At 35.7% G+C, this 19,631-nt stretch overlaps 1 protein-coding gene across 4 annotated transcripts in view; it reads left to right on the top strand.

Annotated features, from left to right (window-relative positions):
- The window catches only part of MINDY3 (MINDY lysine 48 deubiquitinase 3), a 98,628-nt gene that overhangs the window by 68,369 nt on the left and 10,628 nt on the right, over positions 1-19,631 (top strand). For all 4 annotated transcript variants that reach the window (XM_072651618.1, XM_072651616.1, XM_072651617.1 and 1 more), the window contains 2 exons: positions 2,639-2,711; positions 19,432-19,504. In XM_072651618.1, the coding sequence (XP_072507719.1) occupies positions 2,639-2,711; positions 19,432-19,504 (146 nt within the window). The remainder of the gene's footprint in view (positions 1-2,638; positions 2,712-19,431; positions 19,505-19,631) is intronic.

The following is a 19,631-nucleotide window of genomic DNA, read 5'->3' as shown; positions in this document are numbered from 1 at the left end:
ATATTTTGGAGTATATGGAGCTTTTCTTTTTGTCACTGCCTTCCTTGTATATATGATTAACCACAGAATCTCGGGTTAAAGAGATTGAAATATTTTTTGCCACTTTATTTGCATAATTATGTATTGCTTTCCTGAATGGTTGTACTAATTCACAGTGTGACCAGAAATGTATCAGTGCTCATAGCTTTTCATAACTCACCATCATTGACGATTCCCATCTTTTGATGTCTTTGCCAGTTTTCTGTGTGAGCTAAAACCTCTGGGTTTTTCTTCTTTGCCTTTCTCTTATTAATAGTGATTTAGAGCATTCTTTCACATAGCTGTTAATAGTTTGTAAGCTTTACTTTGAGAACTGTTTCTTCCTTTCCTTTGAGCATTATTTGTTGGGGAATCTTGGTCTTCTAGGCAGAGGTATTGGTAGTTAGGTGGCATAGTGGATAAAGCATTGGGCTGCGAGGTAGAGACTTTCTAGCTGTGCGACTCTAGGCAACTCACTTAACTTCTGTTTGCCCCAGTTTTGTTTGTTGTTGTTGTTTGAATAATAGCTCTAGCTTCCTGAGCTGTTGTGAGGATCAAATGAGATAATATTTGTAAAGCACTTAGCACAGTGCCTTGTATACAACATGTGCTTAAATCAATCCTTCCTTCTTTACTTCTGTCTGTCTAAGATATCATGGCTATCAATCCTTATCAGAGATATTTGATAGAAAGATTTTTTTTCCTTAGCTACTTTCCTTCTTATCTTAGATTTTCTTTCTGTAAAAGCTTTTCTTTTTCATATAACAATGACAATAATAATATATTACCTCTTTTATCTTGTGCAATTATCCGTATCCCTTGTTTGGTTAAGAATTCATATCCTGCCCATCACTATGAAGGATGCTTGATCTACTTCTTACTTTTATATGTGTATTTTTTTTATTGTAACTGTAATTTCAAAAGGTTTTACAAAACAATTTTTTCCAAGTGAAAATCGGTATACTGAATATATAAAGTCATTTCATACCATATTCACATTTATGTGTGAATAAATATGGTACATTTAATTTTCAAAATATCCTATATACTGTTGGAGGTTTTTAGCATAATTTATTCGAATAGAAAGACTGTTGAAATAATTCAGAAAGTCATCGTCTGTGCCAGTAACTGAACAAGAAAATGGAAAATAAATTAAAAGTTTAAGTGATTTTTATAAGGAAAATAAGATGAATTTTAATACCTTGGTTACAATAATTGAAACAATAGTATTTATTTGAGAACAGAAGTGAAAGCATTTCAGAGAAAACTTGTTGTCACTTGTACAGTTTAATCATTCAGTCACTAAGCATTTATTCCAGATCCTGTGCTAGACACTTAGCGTACAAAGACAAAAGTGAATAGTTTGAGGGGATGACACTAGAAGCTGGAGAGATCAGGAAGGGAAGCACGCCTCGTTGATAATAAGAGCTCTACCTCCATATAGTAATTTGCTAGATATTCTCAAAGATAAATTGGCCCTTGTAAATTTCCAAAAGATAGTAAAATAAAAAATAGATAAAACTGATACAAGCCTTTTTTTTTAACTAAACCTTTGATTTCATTGTTGTAGTAATGTGCTCATGCTGTGGAATTTTCTCTACCAGGGCCGATTGGCATCTTTGCAACCTCATCTTAGAGAACTACTTGCGGTATTGAGAAGTTAGGTGACTTTCCTGTGGTCACACAGTTAGCATGGGTCAAAGTTGGGACTTGGACATGGATCTTTAGATTCTTGGGGCCAGCTCTCTATCCATTACACTTCCTGCCTCCCCTAGACCTATATAAGAGACCATAAAGTGACTTAGACTATAAGTCAAAGGTGAATTACCCAGCTGTATCCATAGAGGGAATTTCCAATACTGAGAGTTCCCTTATATATATAACATCACAAATCTTTTACCTTTTACGTTCACCTCTTCCCCAACCCCTCCCCAAAAAAGTGTGAACTATATGTAACTGAAGAATCATAGGTGAAGTACCAAATGTCTCATTTGAAAGTTTGGTAAAATGGTTATGTATGTATATTGTAATGGGATTTATTATGAAAAATAAATAACTTTTTATCAGAACTAATTTTAAGGCATTCAGATTGACATATCTGGTAGGCAGCATCATGCTATAAGATTTGCTGGATCCCAAATGGTTCTTGATTTAATGGGTTTTTCAGTTTGTATCAAACATGCAGTATAGCATGCCATCAACTGTTCTGAACAGATATAAGCATGTATGTTTATATATTATGCTATTCATTTGTATAAGAAATATTTGGATGTCAGTAACAAACATTTTGAAGACTGGGACATATTTCTGGTTATACTTGTCTTGCTTTCCAGTAAATCAGTAGAGTCAAACAGACATTTACTGTTCTTGCATAGTCTTGTATAGTCTGTTTAGTTTTGATAAAGAAATTTTGTAGTTTACTTTTAAATTAATTGCTTTTGAGATGATTTTTTATTATCCTTATTTGTGTACTATTTTATCTCTCCAATGGAATATAAGCTCCTTGATAATAAGGATTGTTTTGGATTTTTTTGCTTCGCTGTCACCTAACATGATGCTTTGTACAGATATGTGTATATTGAATTGAATTGATAGCATTTGAAAATTTTTATCTTTTCAGGATATGGCCTTAGTTGCCCCTGAAGCTCCTTCAGAACAGGCCAGGAGGGTTTTTCAAACATATGATCCTGAAGGTAAGAAACTGCATTGTTTTCACTTTTGTTGACTTCATCTTTTTCTTTTCATATCCCTACACACACACACACACACACACACACACACACGCACGCACGCACGCTCGCGCTCTCTCTTGCTCTCTCGCTCTCTCCTCTATTGATTTTCATCTCATTCTTATTGAAAAGATTAATAAATTGTTAAATTTAATAAAAAGGAAAACATACTTCTTGAAAAGTGGGAAATAGAACAGAGAAAAACACTAAACTACCCAAATACTAATTAGGTGAAATTTTTATTATGAGCTAAACAATTATCAACAAACCTGTATATTTCAATGCACAGCAAAGAAGATGGCATATGAAACCGTGCAGTTGTGCTGCATACTTTGTTTTCAGATGTGTATCATGATGTGTATTCAGATGTGTAACAAGATTGCTCTGAGTTTCTTTTTTGTTTTCTTTTGTATATAATTAAGATGTTTTGCATTGCTGTCAGCATCTATTAACTTACCTTTCTTCCTCCAAATAGAAGACCTGTTCAGTTGTAACAAATATAGTTAAGGAAAATAAATCAACACATTGATCTTATTCTGTGTCTTTAGTCTGTCACCTCTCTGCCAAAATGTGGATCAGTCACCCAGAGTTTTGATTGTTTTTTAATTTGATCAGAATTCTATAATCCTTCAGTGGTTTTCCTTTTCTGTAGTTAACATGTAAATTGTTCTGTCCTGATTCTGATCATTTCGTTCTGAATCATTTCACAAAACCCTTTCCAAGTTTCTCTAAATCTGCCCTATTCGTTTCTTAAGATGCAGTAATATTTCATTACATTCATATACTGTAATTTGTTCAGCCATTCCCTAACACATACTGTGTTTCCAAAACTTGGATGAAACAAAAAGGACTGCTACAAATATTTTTGTGTGTATCTACCTGCTCTCTTTGACCTCCCTAGTTACATGCCTGATGATGTTATCGCTGGATCAAAGGATATGCATAGTTTTATGTATTTTTGATGCAGCAAGAATACTAATCTCCAGGGATACTTAGATCAGTCCTTGAAATAGCTCATGATCATTGTTCTTACTACTCCAACTTGAAGGCCATGTTTGTGTCTTTATACTTTGAAAGGACAGCAAGTCAGCAATAGGTTGCTAAATTTAGAATGAGCTGTCTGTACTTTTTTACCACAATATCATTAGTTATAAAATGTACCTTTATGAGATACTTCACTTTCTAGAATGGTTGAACCAGTTCATACCTCCATCACACTTCCATCAGTGCTCATGTCCTTCCTACAATCCATCTAGTAATTTCCATTTTTCTCTTCTGTCATCTTTGTCAATCTGATGAATGTGAGGTAGAACCTCAGAATTATTTTAATTTCTTATTAGTAGTAAATATGGAGCACTTTCTCATTATTATTGTTAATACCTTCCATGTAGTAACTTGAACTTATTTTTATCCTGTTTATGTAGGAATAGCTCTCAGTTTATATTTGTGAGAGTTTCTAGACATTTATCAGAGAAATTTGTTTTAAACTTTTTTTATTTCTCTTTTCATTCTCTTTTCATTTTGTTTGTTAGAAATTTGTTTTGTGTAATCAGAACTTACTGTTGGGTTCATTTTAGGACTCTTACTTCAGATACAGTCTGAAAAGAGAAATACTACCTTCTGAATTATACATTGTCAATTAAAATTTTTTTCATGTATTACAAATTCTGAACTGCAGATTTTAAGTGAGCAGTTTATAAACTTCAAACTTCAGAAAGAAATTATATAAATTAAATCTTATGTGAAATATGATCACATCATGAGTATTTAAATTTGCTAAACATTCAGTGCATAGGATCTATATTTGATCAGAAAATGGTATTTCCAAATGACCTCTGGTGTTATATGAAAGTGTTGTTACATGGAAGATATTTGCCAAACTATATGAATGTAATATGAATGTATTGTGTCATAAAAAGATGATGAAAAGAACAAATCTGGATAATTTGTGCGATTCATATGAACTGGGAAGATTTATACGAATAGATGCATGGAAGTGAGCAGAACCAGGAGAAAAATATATGCAACTATGACAGCATGTTTTAAGGAAAAAATTGTAGATGACTCAGGAACCAGGATTGATATAATGACCAAGCACAGATCCAGATGAGTGATAGTAAATCATTCCCAGTTCATAGAAGAGAGATCATGGGCTAGAAGTGGAGGAGATAGACTTTTTCCACACACAGCTATTATGTTAATTTGTTTCACTTGATTTATTTATAACAAGGGAGGGCTTGGGAGATTGGGCAGGGAGGGAAGAACCTCTAGGGAGAAGAGCAGAGAGTGATGGAGGTACAAGGAAAAAATAAAAAATCATTAATGAAACATTAAAGAGGAGGTAAAAAAAGGTAGATCAGAAAAAGTTAGACAAGCAAGGCAATATTGGGATTACCTTGTTAAATTTAATATATACCTTTAAAAAGGTTATAATAGAGTTTCATTATGTCATGTGCAATTTTTTTTGTTCTTCTTTGTGGAAATGTTCACATCTTTTTGAGTCAATGTTAATTAAAAAAATAAATTATTCAGGTAAATTCCCCTTCTTACCAGTGTCACCAATATCCTATGTATTTGCCAGATTCACAGTCTTAGGTGTTATTTAGTACTTCTTTTAACTCCATGTCCATTTTTTCCTAACCTAAAACTTTGATCTCATGAATATTCCTATCAAAGATCCTATTTTTATCTTGTCTTGAAGCAATAAAATATTTTGGAAAGAATCCTAGACTTAGAGTATATGAGTTTGAATTCTAGCTTAGCCACCACTTACTAATTAAACTTTGTTTTCTCCTCTCTAAAATTCGTGTAGTGGTTGTAGTGTAATTACTTAAATGAGTTGTTAATATGATCAAATGAGATGACTTACGTGGAAGGTCTTTGGAGCATGGCATAATGTTAAGTACGAACTGGTTACTTGGTGAAAGACATCACTGACATCCACTAAAAGGATTAAGTTAAAAGCCTTAGCGCTTAAAATTTTACAATTCAAAACCTTGACATGCTGAAAATCTCACTTTCCCTTGTGAGTAAGGAGATAGCAGGAATTTTATGTTGTATGATTTAGAATCAGTTACTGAATAGTTAATTGCTGCTATGAATGGATTATTGTATCTCATCCCTAATAATCCCTCCAACATTTCCTAACTTAAAATAAGTTAAAAAATAAGCTTCTCCCCCTCTCCATTTAAACATTATAATGTTTTGACTTAGACATAAGTGAGATGGTAAATTCAGTTTTAAAAAGAATTAGAATGTTCAGTTATATTTTTGTACACATGACTCATTGAATTCCTTAACCTTCTTAGTAACTGTTCTAGATGCCCTACCACTATATCAGTTAACCCCTTTGTCATTCAGTCAACAATATTTATTGAGTAACAGGTGGATATAGGCATCATGGAGGTTATAAAAAACAGACCAAAAATACAGTGTCATATTAAAAATCCAAGTGATATTTCAGAAAATTAAAAACTTAGAGGGGGCAGTGCCAAGATGGCGGAGTAAAAGCAGGGACTTGCTTCAGCTCTCCCCCAAACTCCTGCAAATACCTGTAAAAAGGGACTCTAAATAGATTCTAGAGCAGCAGAACCCAGAAAAATAACAGAGTAAAACAAATTTCCAGCCTCAGAGAACCTGGAAGGTCAACAGGAAAGGTCTGCACTGGACTGGGAGAGGAGCAAAGTCCAGCACAAAACATACCAGCACAGACAGGGAACAGCAAACCGGGCACAAGCCTCAGGGGACTGAATCACTGGCAGCTGTGGTGGTTTTCTGACTTCTCAATGCACAAACACCAAGGACAGCTCAGAAAGTCAATGGGAAGGGTCTGTCAGACCTGCATGAGAGAGGAGCACTGCCGGCCCCATTCTATGGGCAGCAGCAGCAGTGGCTGCTTCTGGAACTCTTGGCCTGCAGACAGTGGGGCAATCAAGCAGGTGATCAGAAGGAGATTGCAGGGATCTCTTTACTGGTGCTGAGGCAGGATTTTCTTGCTTTGCCCATGCTTTGATCTGAGTCGCATGTCCTGGGTGGTAGTCCTGGGGTGAGGAGGAGCGCTAGCCTGGCAGAACTAGTGGTAGTGGTGGAGAGGTAATCCTCCTATCAGTTCCAAAGCAGAAAAGACTCATTGTGGTCACTCACAAATGAAAGCACAGGCCAGTAGAGGAATAAACACCTCTCTTGATCATGCCACGTTGGAAGAAATGAAAATTTACAGGCCTGTAGAAGTATCTCTAAAAACCACTGCACAAAACTCCTGAAGTTTTGGTCAGTACACCTTCCACACTCGAAGCAGAGTTCTACCTTAACAAAGAGTTAAAAAGTCAAATAAATAGCTGGGGAAAATGAGTGAACAGCTGAAAAAAATCAAACTATAGAATCTTACTTTGGTGATAAAGATGATCAAAACATAACAACCAGAAGATGACAACAAAGTTAAAGCTCCTATCCAAAGCCTCCAAGAAAAATATGAATTGGCTGAGGTCATGAAAGAGCTCAGAAAAGGATTTTGAAAATCATGAAAGGGAAGTAGAGGAAAAATTGGGAAGAGAAATGAGAGTGAAGCAAGAAATCATGAAAAATTAGTCAACAGCTTGCTAAAGGAGACCCCCCAAAAATACTTAAGAAAATAGCACCTTAAAAAAGGAGACTAACCCAGATAGCAAAAGAGATCCAAGAAGCCAATGAGGAGAAGAATGCCTTAAAAAGCAGAACAGGTCAAAGGGAAGAGGAAGTCCAAAAGCTCACTGAAGGAAATAATTGCTTAAAAATTAGAATGGAGCAAATGGAAGCAAATGATTATGAGAAATCAAGAAATTATAAAACAAAACCAAAAGAATGAAAAAGTATGAGACAATGTGAAATATCTCATTGGAAAAAAACTGACCTAGAAAATAAATCCAGGAAAGAGAATTTAAAAATTATTATTGAACTACCAAAAGAAGAAGCTAGACATTATCTTTCCAGAAATTCTCAAGGATAACTGCCTTGATATTCTAGAACCAGAGGATAAAATGGAAATTCCTTATTATGCATTGTCATTTCAGATCCTTGCTCTGCCTTTATCATTCAGAAGCCTCCTCTTCTTTGAGCTTTGTACAACCCAATTACAGCCTTCTTTACCATTCATTGTCACTGCTGTGTCATGACTTCCATGATACTCTCATTTTTTACAAAAAAAAGGAAAAAAGCACGTAGGCTCTTTCCCTCCTCTCTGTCCCCTAACATCTTTGGTGACTTTAGTATTTCCCAATCCCCGAGAAACTCATTTTACCTGTGATGACAGCAGCTGTCCTAGTACAAATCCCCTAGCATCTATTGTGTAAATTACTCTAAAAGCCTCCTAATTGTTTTCCCTTATTTAATCTATCAGCTGCCAAAATATTCATCTAAAGGCATAGGTCTGACCATGTCCTCCTTATGCTCAAAAAACTTAGAAATAAAACGTAGGTTCTTTGACAAGATCTATTTCATTTTTTTCTTCATACATATATATATGTAATAATGAGAACAAAATATAGTGTGCAGTTGAAACAACTCAATCCTGACCTATTTTTTAAAATTATGAAAGTCATAAAAAAAGTGTAACAAATATAGAAATGACATTATAATCTATTACAGTAATTTTATACCGAAGTTTAACTTAAAGGAATCCATTGCCATAAAAAGGAGACTAAAAAGAGCCTTAAAAGACTTCTTCAGAAAACACCTGACTTGCTTTCTTTTTTATTTTACTATGCTTATTTGATATACGTGCATATATGTGTGTGTGTATTTTTTCTTTTATTTGGAGGAAAGAAGCAAGTTAGTAATAGAAGTACCAAAAGAAGGAAAGGAAAAGAAAGAGGGTCGTTAAAGTGTTGTTTAAAGTATCAAGGGGTCATTCATAAAAAGAAAGTTACCATATACACAATGTTTATAGCAGCAGTTTTTGAGATAGCAAAGAATTGGAAACAAACAGCATACCTATAAATATAGTGAAATATTACTCTCTAATAAGAAAATGAAATGGCAGGTGTGATAAGTACAGAGGAGAATGGAAAAAATCTGTAAGAACTAACGGAGAGCAAAACAAGTGGAGAAAAAAAAACAGTACATACAACAGCTTCCAAGAACATGAAAGGAAAGAACAACCAAAACCAAATCAAAAGTGAATATTATACAATAACAAAGAACAAACCTGGTTCCCAACAACCTGGGCTGGATTGTCTTCAGGAATTTAAGAACTCTTTGACTGAGCCTAGACTTCTCCCAGAAACAAAGCCTGTCCCATTAATGCCAGTACTCTAACAATGCTATGGATACAAGACATAAAACAACATGGTCTCTGAAGAATTGAAAATTAATATCACATAGATGGTGGGCCACCTGGTCCATGTTAGGTGTGGGCCGTCAGGCTGCAATACACAAGTGACTGAAGAGAAGCTTCAAAGAGAAATAGGATTAATGAAGCCCATCAGAGACATGCATGACAGAAAAAACATGGGCTAGTCTCATGATTGGGACAGGCGATATCTAGTGGATCACTGGTGTCTGAAACAGGAGGAAAAATCAAGGAAGGGTTCCAGCATGTTGGATAGACTCTTTGTGCTGAAGTTATAGAAGACATAAACAGGAGTCACACAGATCTACAGGCATGGTTGCAGTTTGAATTATGAGACGAAGCTTCCAGATTAGTGAGATAACACATCTGAAGATTTGAGAGTATTCTTAGCAACAGCGTCTTGCACATAGTAGGCACTCAATATTTTTTAAATTGAATTGAAATGAAAAACCTTCATTGGGTCCCTATTATTACCCTTTAGGGTAAAATGCAAACTCCTTCCTTACCTGTCATTTAAAACTTTCCATAATCTCACTTTCGTACCTTCACACAAACTAGACTACTTAGATGTTCTCTGAATTATACATGCCATTTGCCTCCCTGCATTTCCACAGGACATCTCCCATACCCAGAATACACATCTACCTCATGTCCATATTTTAGTATCCATCCTTCTCTTTCTTCCAGACTTAGCTCAGATGCCATGCCTTTTGTGAAGCCTTCCCCTCTGGTTGTTAATGATTCCTTTTGAAATTCTCCTGGAGCACTTTTATTTCTACCTTGTAGGAGACAAAATATAGTGGAAAGTGCTGGATGTGTAATCACAAGATGTAGGTTTTATTCCAGCTTTGCCATTACTAACTGTCACCCTAAGTCATTCATTCTCTCTGGTACTGTTTCCTCAACTGTAAGAGGAAAGGATTGGAATTGATGGCCCTTGTGGTTGCCTCTGTGTCCTGTGATCTATGTCAAAAATGGAAAACATCTCCAAAAATCCTACTCTTCTAACTTCCCTACTCTTGCTGTTTGCACATCTTGACTCTGCCCTCTTCCTCTCTTTCCACATCTCATTTGTCAAGTCTTTGCAACTTAGCTATACCTTAATAATATCACTTTCCCCTCTCTCTTTATCTGCTTGCTGTGCAGTCTTTTTTGGCTCGTTACCTCTCAATTCTCAAGAAAGGCCTATTTTGATACCTCATAATGACCTGGAAATGGCCTCAGCTTTGTAAGAGGCTTTGGAAACAGAGCACAAGCTCTGGCAGATTGTACCTTGCTAGGAAGTAAAACTCCAGCAAAAGGCTGTCTGTATTTTCTAAGGACTAGCTTAGGTTTATCACCAGTAGCCTGGCTACTTGGTGGTTTATCTGTGCCCATTCAAGAAACAAAAACATAAAATAACCCTCAGTCTTGAGCCACTTCATTTATAGAATGCAAAGCAAGAGGAAGGCAGCAAAAATCAATTTCTAGACTTTCTATAAACATTAACTTAGTTATTGGTATGCTAAGTGTTAGGGGTTTGTACAGGGACCAACAGGGAGATATACAATTGGAGGAACTTATTATTTCAATCCCAACACAATCACTAGAAATGAAACCAGAAGACAAAAAGAAATACAAGGTGAATGGAAGGATGGCTCACAAGTTCTCCTTGGAGAGACAAATTCAGGAGCATAGCACTCCTTACACGACTCATTGCATGTAAAAATTAAATACAATTCAGGTATTCACCACTGTCATGGAGAGGCTCCAGCACAGTATCCAAATTGAAGAGGAATTGCCTTTAGATGATAAGGTCCTACAGATGTTTCCAGTGCAGAGAAGGTAAGAGTGTACTGACTGCATCAAACCCTGAAACGCTGCAGAGCCTCCTGGATGGGATCCATAATCATAAAAGAATTTGGCTTAACCTTACATCCAGGAAAAAGCAAGTAGATGAAAAATTGATTATTGTCCAAAGTATTGACTGAAGAAGTGGTCTATAGTGCCCATTTGTGGGTATATAGATGTATGTGTATATATACATATATAAATATGTAAATAGATTGTTTCATAGAAAGACCTACATGTGAGCAGGAGAATAGACCAAGTAACCATTGAGAAATTTCAGAATTAGTCTAATGACCCCCAAAGCCTTTCCCTGGGGGGAGGGAGGGGATCCATTTTTAAAATAGTGACAGGTAAAATTTTATCTATAATTAAATCTTAAATACTAATCTTGCTAATGGCCTGAAGTTTAGCTGAGACTTTAAGGAAGCCAGGAAACCCAGAAGGCAGAGGTAAGGAGAGAGACCATTCCAGGTATGGGAAAACACTCAGAGTCAGGATATGATGTCATATGCAAGAAAAAACAAGTAACTCAAATTATTTGAGTTCACAAAGCACATATCTGTGCATTTTTTATTGTTTCTTACAGAATTCTTATGAGATTGGGAGAGTTTATTATCTTCATTTTATAGCTGAAATTCCAAAGTGACTTTCTGAGGTCACATGGCTAATAAGTAATAATTCTGACAGGCAAGTAGGTTTTCTTAATACTAGTTCTTTCCAGTATCCTGTACCATTTTTCTCTTCACTTCCAATATTTTTTAAAGCAAAAGTATCCAAATGACTACTTCATTTACTCTTCTGCAGTTTACCTGAGTGTAGATTTCACTATTTTTCTTTACATATTAGAGACTGATTTTAACTCTCAGTTTGTCTGAGATCAGGCAATATCTAGCCTAAAATCCTAGGAGACTAATAATTATCATAATATGCTTATCATACTTTTTAAAATAAGGTCTAAGATATATATACATATATTTTTTTTAACTTCTTCATTTGGAATCCTGCCAATATTTTAATTTTAGAAAGGCCTTGGCAGATCACCTTCCATTACTCACTTCCCAGCCTATGGAGTAATCCTTAATTCAACAGAAAAAACAAACACTCTTCCATGTGTTCAAGATCTAAAGGAAATCAGACAAACTTAATGAAAATCAGGCTGTGGACCTAAGAGAAGTGTAATAGTTTGATTTCCTTGGTTAGTTCCTATTTGTTTCTCTGTTGTAAACTCTCAGGATGTGTTTTCAGAAACACGCTAATGTTTCATAAAGAGATAAAATTGACAAGTGAGAATCGGAATCAAAAAGTATACTGAATAACAATTTTGATGGATCTATCGAATCATTTTTGAAAACTTTTCTAGGATATTAAAATTTATTAAACCTTTACTTAAAATAATGTTCATGTTCTATGAATCTAGAGATCATTCTAGAACAGAAACCAGAGGAATCAAAGGTACTTAATTCTGTTGAACTAGTGAATGGTAATTTAATGCCCTCTGAATGATTTTTTTGTTTTATCCCAGTATCTCAGTTCATTAAATTTTCTGGTGAATTAAAAATTGACTTAAATGCTCTTATTTTTTCAACCACTATAGCTGAAAAAAGTTTCCATTACGTAAATGTAAATATGTGTGTATGTATATATTTATATGTCTGTGTGCTACATACATATGTTGGGGGGGAGGGGGGCTGCTTCTCTTACACTGATTTCTGTGTTCCTGTCATTGCTTTGCTGTTTGCTGTCCACGTAATCAAGCAGCTTATTTTTTCTACCCTAGCCATCATTCTTTTCTTTGCACCTGCATCATTGCTTTCATCTAATAGTTTTGGATTTGCAAGGGGATCCCTGTAGCTTATTGTAGCTTTTGTACTATGCCTGCAAGTCCAGTCACTGCCTTCATTTGAGTTACAGGGATTTCCATTAGTTAGGTAAGCTCCATGATTTGTCTTTTTTCCAGGCATAGAAAAATCTCTTGGGTTCTTTTTTTCTGTAAAAAAAAATACTAGTCATTAATTAAATAACTTCTATTAATACTTTTTAAAATCTAAGGTAACCTATAGTAACTGTACAAGATTTAAGGAAACATGAATAACTTCGTTACTAAGTACATAAACAACAGCCATTACTTCACTAATCTTCATTTTCCTCTCCCAAGAAAACCTATATTTTGTTTCACCCACGATGGTTCCAAGCATTTGAAAATTCTTAGATGTTCAACCTTAACTTAGCTTCCCAGCAATTTACCTATAGCTTTAATATTTAAAAGCCCTTTCTCCTATTGCCTGAATTAATTGAAAGTCATTGATGGCTTGATTTCCTCCTGCTCATGCTCAGCTCTCAGTAATTAGCAGTGGCTTTCGTGAAACAGAATCACCATGCTAATCCCAGTGAAGGCCCCAAACATTTCCATACATCCTCTATCCTTATGATCATTTGTGTTTGTGACTGGAAACAGAAAAGATGGAGGAAAAAAAAACAGTACATCTCTTCTGTCTTATCTGTGTGAAGTCCAGCTTTGTGATTTCCTTCTAGTATAAAAGCAGTCACATTCCCAACTCCCCTACTCCATCAGGACTTACTTAGCATTAATTATTCTTTGGCTCTGCAGTTTCTGTGGTTTTTAGTAACTGGATTTCTGCCATTTTAAAAAATTGTTCTTTTCTTAAATGGGCCATGTCTTTTTTTCTCTTGGAACCTTTAAAAGCACAATTCCAATAGAAGTTTTTTAAATGAGTTTATACAGTGGTTTCCTATCATCACCTCTGTCACTTCTTATTTTCTACTTCTGTTCACCTCAGCTTGGCCAATCTTATAAGATCAAAATTTTAGAGCTACAAGAGACCTTAGTGCAATGTTGTCCAGCCCCCCTCATTTTACAAGTATGAAAACTGAGTCACAAGTTTCATAGCTAGTAAGTGACTTAGGTAGTATTTGGACTCAGGTCTTTCTGACTCCCAAATCCAGTGCCATATCCACTATACCACACTCATATATAACTACGTCACTTCCAAGCTCCAACATCTATAGGTCTTGGCTTTTGTAACCTTATGGTTAGATCACCAACCAGTGAGATCTTCAGCTCTATTCAGAGGTTCCTAGTTGGGAAACTGATGAATACAGTGAGGTTTTTTTTTAAATTCTTTGAAATTTATATTTTTATATCTTGGTGACACCATCATCCCTCCATCTCTTCCTTCAGTCCCCAGTTTCCATATTGGGCCAGTCTCTTTAAAATGTTGGTTGTCTGGCTGCTGGATTACTGAAGTTTTTACATCTATAGTTTCAGAGATAATATTAATACTTTCTAAAAGTGATTGATCTACTTAAGCCTTTATCCATATGATTGGAAGCATTCCCTGTACCTTCTCTCAAATTATGTTTACTTGAACTAGTGAATATATTGCAGGTTACTTGAGATTATATGTTTTATTAAGTATTTTCGTAGTTTAAGAATGATATATGTGGAAAATAGTGGCACAAGATGATGCCACTTTTTATGTACACATAGCTAGGTTTGTGTGTTTATACTAAGGAATCAAAGTAATGTTATATAGAGGTTGTTTGTGTGATACTAAGGCTGAAGTATATTGTAGAACACTGATGTCAAACTCAAATAGAAATGAATCTATACAGACTGCATATTGACTTAGAAAACTACAAATTAGCATTATCTGTGATGTATTTTTTATATTTCGTTAAACATTTTTCAATTACATTTTAATCTGATTCAGGCTGTACTTGGGAGTAGTGTAGGCTGTGAGTTTGGCACTTCAGATATAAATGATACCTCGGGTTGTAGGTTCAGTTCCCATAAAACCCAATAAGCTTTGTGTGCATCAACAAATAGAAATGTTCTTTAGCATAGAATTGTCAGCAGTTTCATAGTAACTGCCATTTACTAAAAAGGAACGAGGTGATCATGCATGGATAGTTTAGCACAGTCCATCAACATTACTAAAAAGATAATTGTTAGTACACAAGTAATGTTCTCTTTTTTATGTGCCCATGAACTGAAACTTGCACATTTTCACATTGAGGTATTGTTCTCTGAATAGCTTAGTAAACTCTATCCAAGTTTCAAAAATTATTTAACGTTATTAGTTCTGAACATAGCTAAGCAGAATAAATAGTTACAAACCTTTTTTCTGCTCAGTTCTCTAAGCCTGAATGGCTCATAATTACTTTACTTAAATTTATTCCTTTTTAAAGTTCTGCTTAACTCTATGTTAAGATACTTGACATATGCATTACTATAAGCCACTTGAAAGTATATTGACTTCGAATTTTATTAAATGATTCTTATTACTTAATTAGGCCCCATTTGATATATTTGTTCAAATCAACACATGAGCTTATTTTTGTATATGAGCCAAAAAAAATACCATATTGAGAGGGAGGCAGTACAGTATGTTACACATTTTGTTGAAGAGTAACTAAATCTTACTTTGCTGTAACTGCTTTGTTTGATTATAGAAGCAGAGCTTTTAAATACCCTATTCTACTTGGCAGGATGTAAAATTGCTAAGCAGTATATTTTATTGAAAGGTAACTGAGAAAATCCTCAGGAATGAGTAAATAGGTATCGAGAAAGGGCAGTATACATTTATGGATATAAAATGATGTATCTGTTTAAAACTGCTTTAATTTTGAAATATCCTAGAAGTTTTTCTGTGCCATATTCTTCCTCTGATGGTGTATTTCGCCACTACACATGTACAGTTTTCTGCCAAAAGGGATTTTTTTTCTTCATAAAATGGTCTCTCTCTACATTAGATCCCAGTAAAAGCTGGGGTAGGGAGGGGGGAGATTTCTATCTGTCTGAAAAATAATACCACTGAATTCCCTCAGAAGTTAAATAGGACACTAAATTTAACAAAAATATGCATTATGCAACAAAGGAGTCATAGTATCCTAGAATTGGAACTTGTAACAATTATTTCAGCAATAGTAAAAAGGATACTTTTTCTTAGAAGATACACTTGAAGAGGCAGAGCCATGTCATAGTGGTTGCAGATTCAAATGAGTTCTGCTTCACAAACTTCTCTATACAGATTGAGAAAGTGCACCAAACTGAATCCTTGTAGGGAATCTAGAAAAAACCACACGAATCTTTTTGTCCAGTTGAGCTCAGCCTAGGGAGTCAGACAAGTACATACATTCGCTGAGGACTCAGTCTGCCAGAAGCACACTGTGAGCAGAGCACCCCAGCACCCAGGACAAACAGAGACTGCAGACTCATGGCAAGGCCCCACCAGACCCATCCTGGTACCCTGTGATGAAGACAGGTGGCCACTGACAGATTTATTGCCCACTACCTAGTTCTGGGTCACAGATTCAAGGAGGACTGGGAAAGGTGATGATGGTGGTGGTGTTTGTCCTTTGTATTCAAAGAGGACCATTGATAGACTTACACACGAATTGGATTTAAGCGAGACAGATTTGCACAGAATTGTCAGCCTCTCTCTTCCTGAGTCGTCAAAGTCGGTGGCAGGACAAAAGTCAAGACAACTGACAATGACCCAGGATGCAGTGGATGACCTTGACATCTTTGATGCCTACCCAAGCTCTAAGCACTCTACAATGCCTGCTTCAGCCACCTTTTATCTGGGGAAGATCTTCACATGCTCAGAGCAGAAATCCCCTAACTCACCAAATAGGTTTGAGGTCCATTGGTTACCTTCAGGCTGGTTTAGCCTAACTGCCAAGGTAGTTTACTACAGGTGAGAGTTGGCTGAATCAGGTGGATACCAAAGGTAGGTGAATAGCCCTGAAAAGAGCTTGGTAAACCCTCACACTTGAGGCACTAGAACTCCTGAACACACCTGTGCATGGAAGTGGCATCCCAGGTAAGGAGGCCCTAGGCAAAGCACTGAGAAAAGAAAAAGCCTAGAACCCAGAAGAAGTAGTATTGCTTAGATTCCAAGCACAGAAAAAAGTCTCAGTTGAAGCATCTAGCCCAGCTTGCAAAGGAATAACCAAAACAGGGTTCCCAGAACAAAGGGGAACCCTACTCTAAACCAAGAGATCTTGTAAACTGACTGACAGGAACTGAGTCCAATAGCCATCTACTCTTATTCAACTGCAGTCTCAGCTCAGAAACTTGTGGCACTCTGACTAGGAGACCAGCAATTAGACTTTTCCCTGGATCAGACTACTTTGGGAGTAGTAGCAGCTTCCCTGTCCCTAACCTGTCCTTTGAAATCCTGTAATGATACAATACGCCAAGAAAGGAGCAAAAGGACCAATTCAAGAATCCCACCCTAATGAATCATTATGATGGCAGAGACATTCAAGACACAGACACTGAAAAAGAGAATGATTCCAAAACATCTACAGGCAAAGCCTCAGAGAAAAGAAACCCAGCTTGGGCACACACTTAACTAGAATTTCTGGGAAAGATGAAGCAAGAATTTAAAAAAAATAATTAAAAAATGTTTTTTTATAAATGGAATGAGGGTACTTGAAGAAAAAACTGAAAAAGAAATGAAAGCTATGGAAAAATAATTAGAAAAGGAATTAATAGCTTGGCACAAGAGATGCAAAATCCTCTCTGAGCAATAAACTTCCCTGAAAAATTGAAATGGATCAAATAGAAGCCAATGACTCCATGAGGCAACCAGAAATATTAAAACAGAACCCGCAAGTTGAAAAAAAATGAAGAAAAGGTAAGGTATCTCATAGCAAAAACATCTGATCTAGAAAAGATTGAGGAGGAAAAAAATCATTAGAGTATCCGTATACAGAAACAGCCTTGACATCACACTTTAAGAAAACTGCCCACATCTCTTAGAACCAGAAGGCGAAGTTGAAATGGATACAATCCACAAGTTATCTCCTAATAAAAACCACGAAATAAAAACTCTTAGGAATATCGTAGCCAAAATTGAGAGTTTTGCAGCTCAAAAAAAAAAAATTACTACAAGCAAACAGAAAGAATTCAAGCACCTGTGATCCACAGGCAGGATCACACAGACTTTAGCAGCCACCACTTTGAAGGAGCACAGAACTTAGAATATGATTTTCTAGAAGACAAAGGATATGGTCTTATAGCCAACAACAACTTAGCCAGCAAAACTGAGTATAATGCCATGCTGGGCATGGAGGGTGTTGGATGGGAAGAATTTTTAATGAAATAAAGGACTTCCAGGTGTTTCTGGTAAAAAAAAGAAATACCAGAACTGCTTAGAAACTTTGAAGTTCAAACATGCACATGAAGGGAAGTATTAAAAGGTAAACATGAACAATGATAAAGGATAAACTGCTTACATTCAAATATGGAGAGATGATTCATATGTCTCCTCTGAACCTTTGCATCATTAGGGTTCACAGATAGAATCCAATTAGACAAGGCCTTGGAAGATTGTGTTATTTCTTGATGATCTTAAGGAAAAAAATAGAGAGGGGAAGAAGAATACACTAGGATTTAGGAAAAAGAAGAAAAGAAGGTTAGGGGAAATTATCTCTCGTAATGAAAGTGTACAAGTAGATAATCTGTACAAACAAGAAGGAGAAGGGTTAGAGAGAAATGGTTGACACTTGAACTTCAGTCTCATTGCTGCTGGTCAAAAGTAGGAGGAATACACGCACGTGTGTGTACATACACGCACATGTGTGTGTACATACACACAAACACACAAGAGTTGGAGGCAGTATTTCCCACAACAGGGAAACTGGAAGGAAAAGACAGGAGTGAGGCAGAAACAGAAAGAAGATAAAGAAGGAGTTGGGCCTAAGCAGAACAAACTCAACTCTAAGGGCATACATAAATATTTGTAACTCCTTTTTGAGTGTTACGAAGGATGGGAACATGGGGGGGGGGGTGTGCCCATAAATTGGGGAACGGATGAACAAGTGATGGCATATAATTATGATAGCACTATTGTGCTGACCTCTTGCTAACAAAATGACTGCTCACTGTATCAGAGGACTAACGATGTGACATGCTACCTACCTCATTGTAGAAGGTTGGAGGACTGAATGCAGAATGAGACAGTTTTTTTTAAACTAACTAACTGTACGTGTTTGTAATGGGTTTTGTTTTTCTTTTTTTCTCAATTGAGTTCAAGGGAAATGCAGTAAGATGACAGGATGAAAAAGTAGATCTTAGATGATGAGAACAAAATATTAAAAAATAAAAGATGTGTTTAATGCTGAGTGTTTCCATATACTTTTAAGTTCAAATGTCAGTTTAAACTATCCCCTTTTTAAAACCATTTATAGGAAAGGCTTCTCAGGGAGATCACTTCATTTTAGAGTTTCGTGATAGAGTTCTAAAACTGAAGTTATTAAGCTTTCTTGTTTGTAATGTTAATCATTAGCCATGAAAAGCCCAAGCTAAGGGAAATGGAAGTCCAGATGAGAATATGGCAAGAAAGCTAAAATAAATTTAATGTGTCTCACTTTATTTTCCCCTCTTATTTGATTTCTTTTTGAGAATTTGTGTGATTACAGTGATTTTTGAAGACTGCATTTACAAAGATGATCTTGGCGCTTTCTGCAATAATTTCAAATTTTATGTTATTTTTGCAGATAATGGATTTATACCTGATACACTTCTAGAAGATGTGATGAAAGCTTTGGACCTTGTATCAGATCCTGAGTAGTAAGATAATAGAAAATTAAAACTTTTATTTGACCATAAATAAAATTAAAATCAAAATTTACCACATCATTATTGTATTGATATATGTGTTTACGTATCTATACATAAGTGCCATAATGAATGGTAT

Source organism: Notamacropus eugenii, chromosome 3 (assembly GCF_028372415.1).
Source record: "Notamacropus eugenii isolate mMacEug1 chromosome 3, mMacEug1.pri_v2, whole genome shotgun sequence".
Classification (NCBI taxonomy): Eukaryota; Metazoa; Chordata; class Mammalia; order Diprotodontia; family Macropodidae; genus Notamacropus; species Notamacropus eugenii.
The sequence above is the reverse complement of the archived record's forward strand: the minus strand, read 5'-3'. Positions and strand labels throughout refer to the sequence as shown.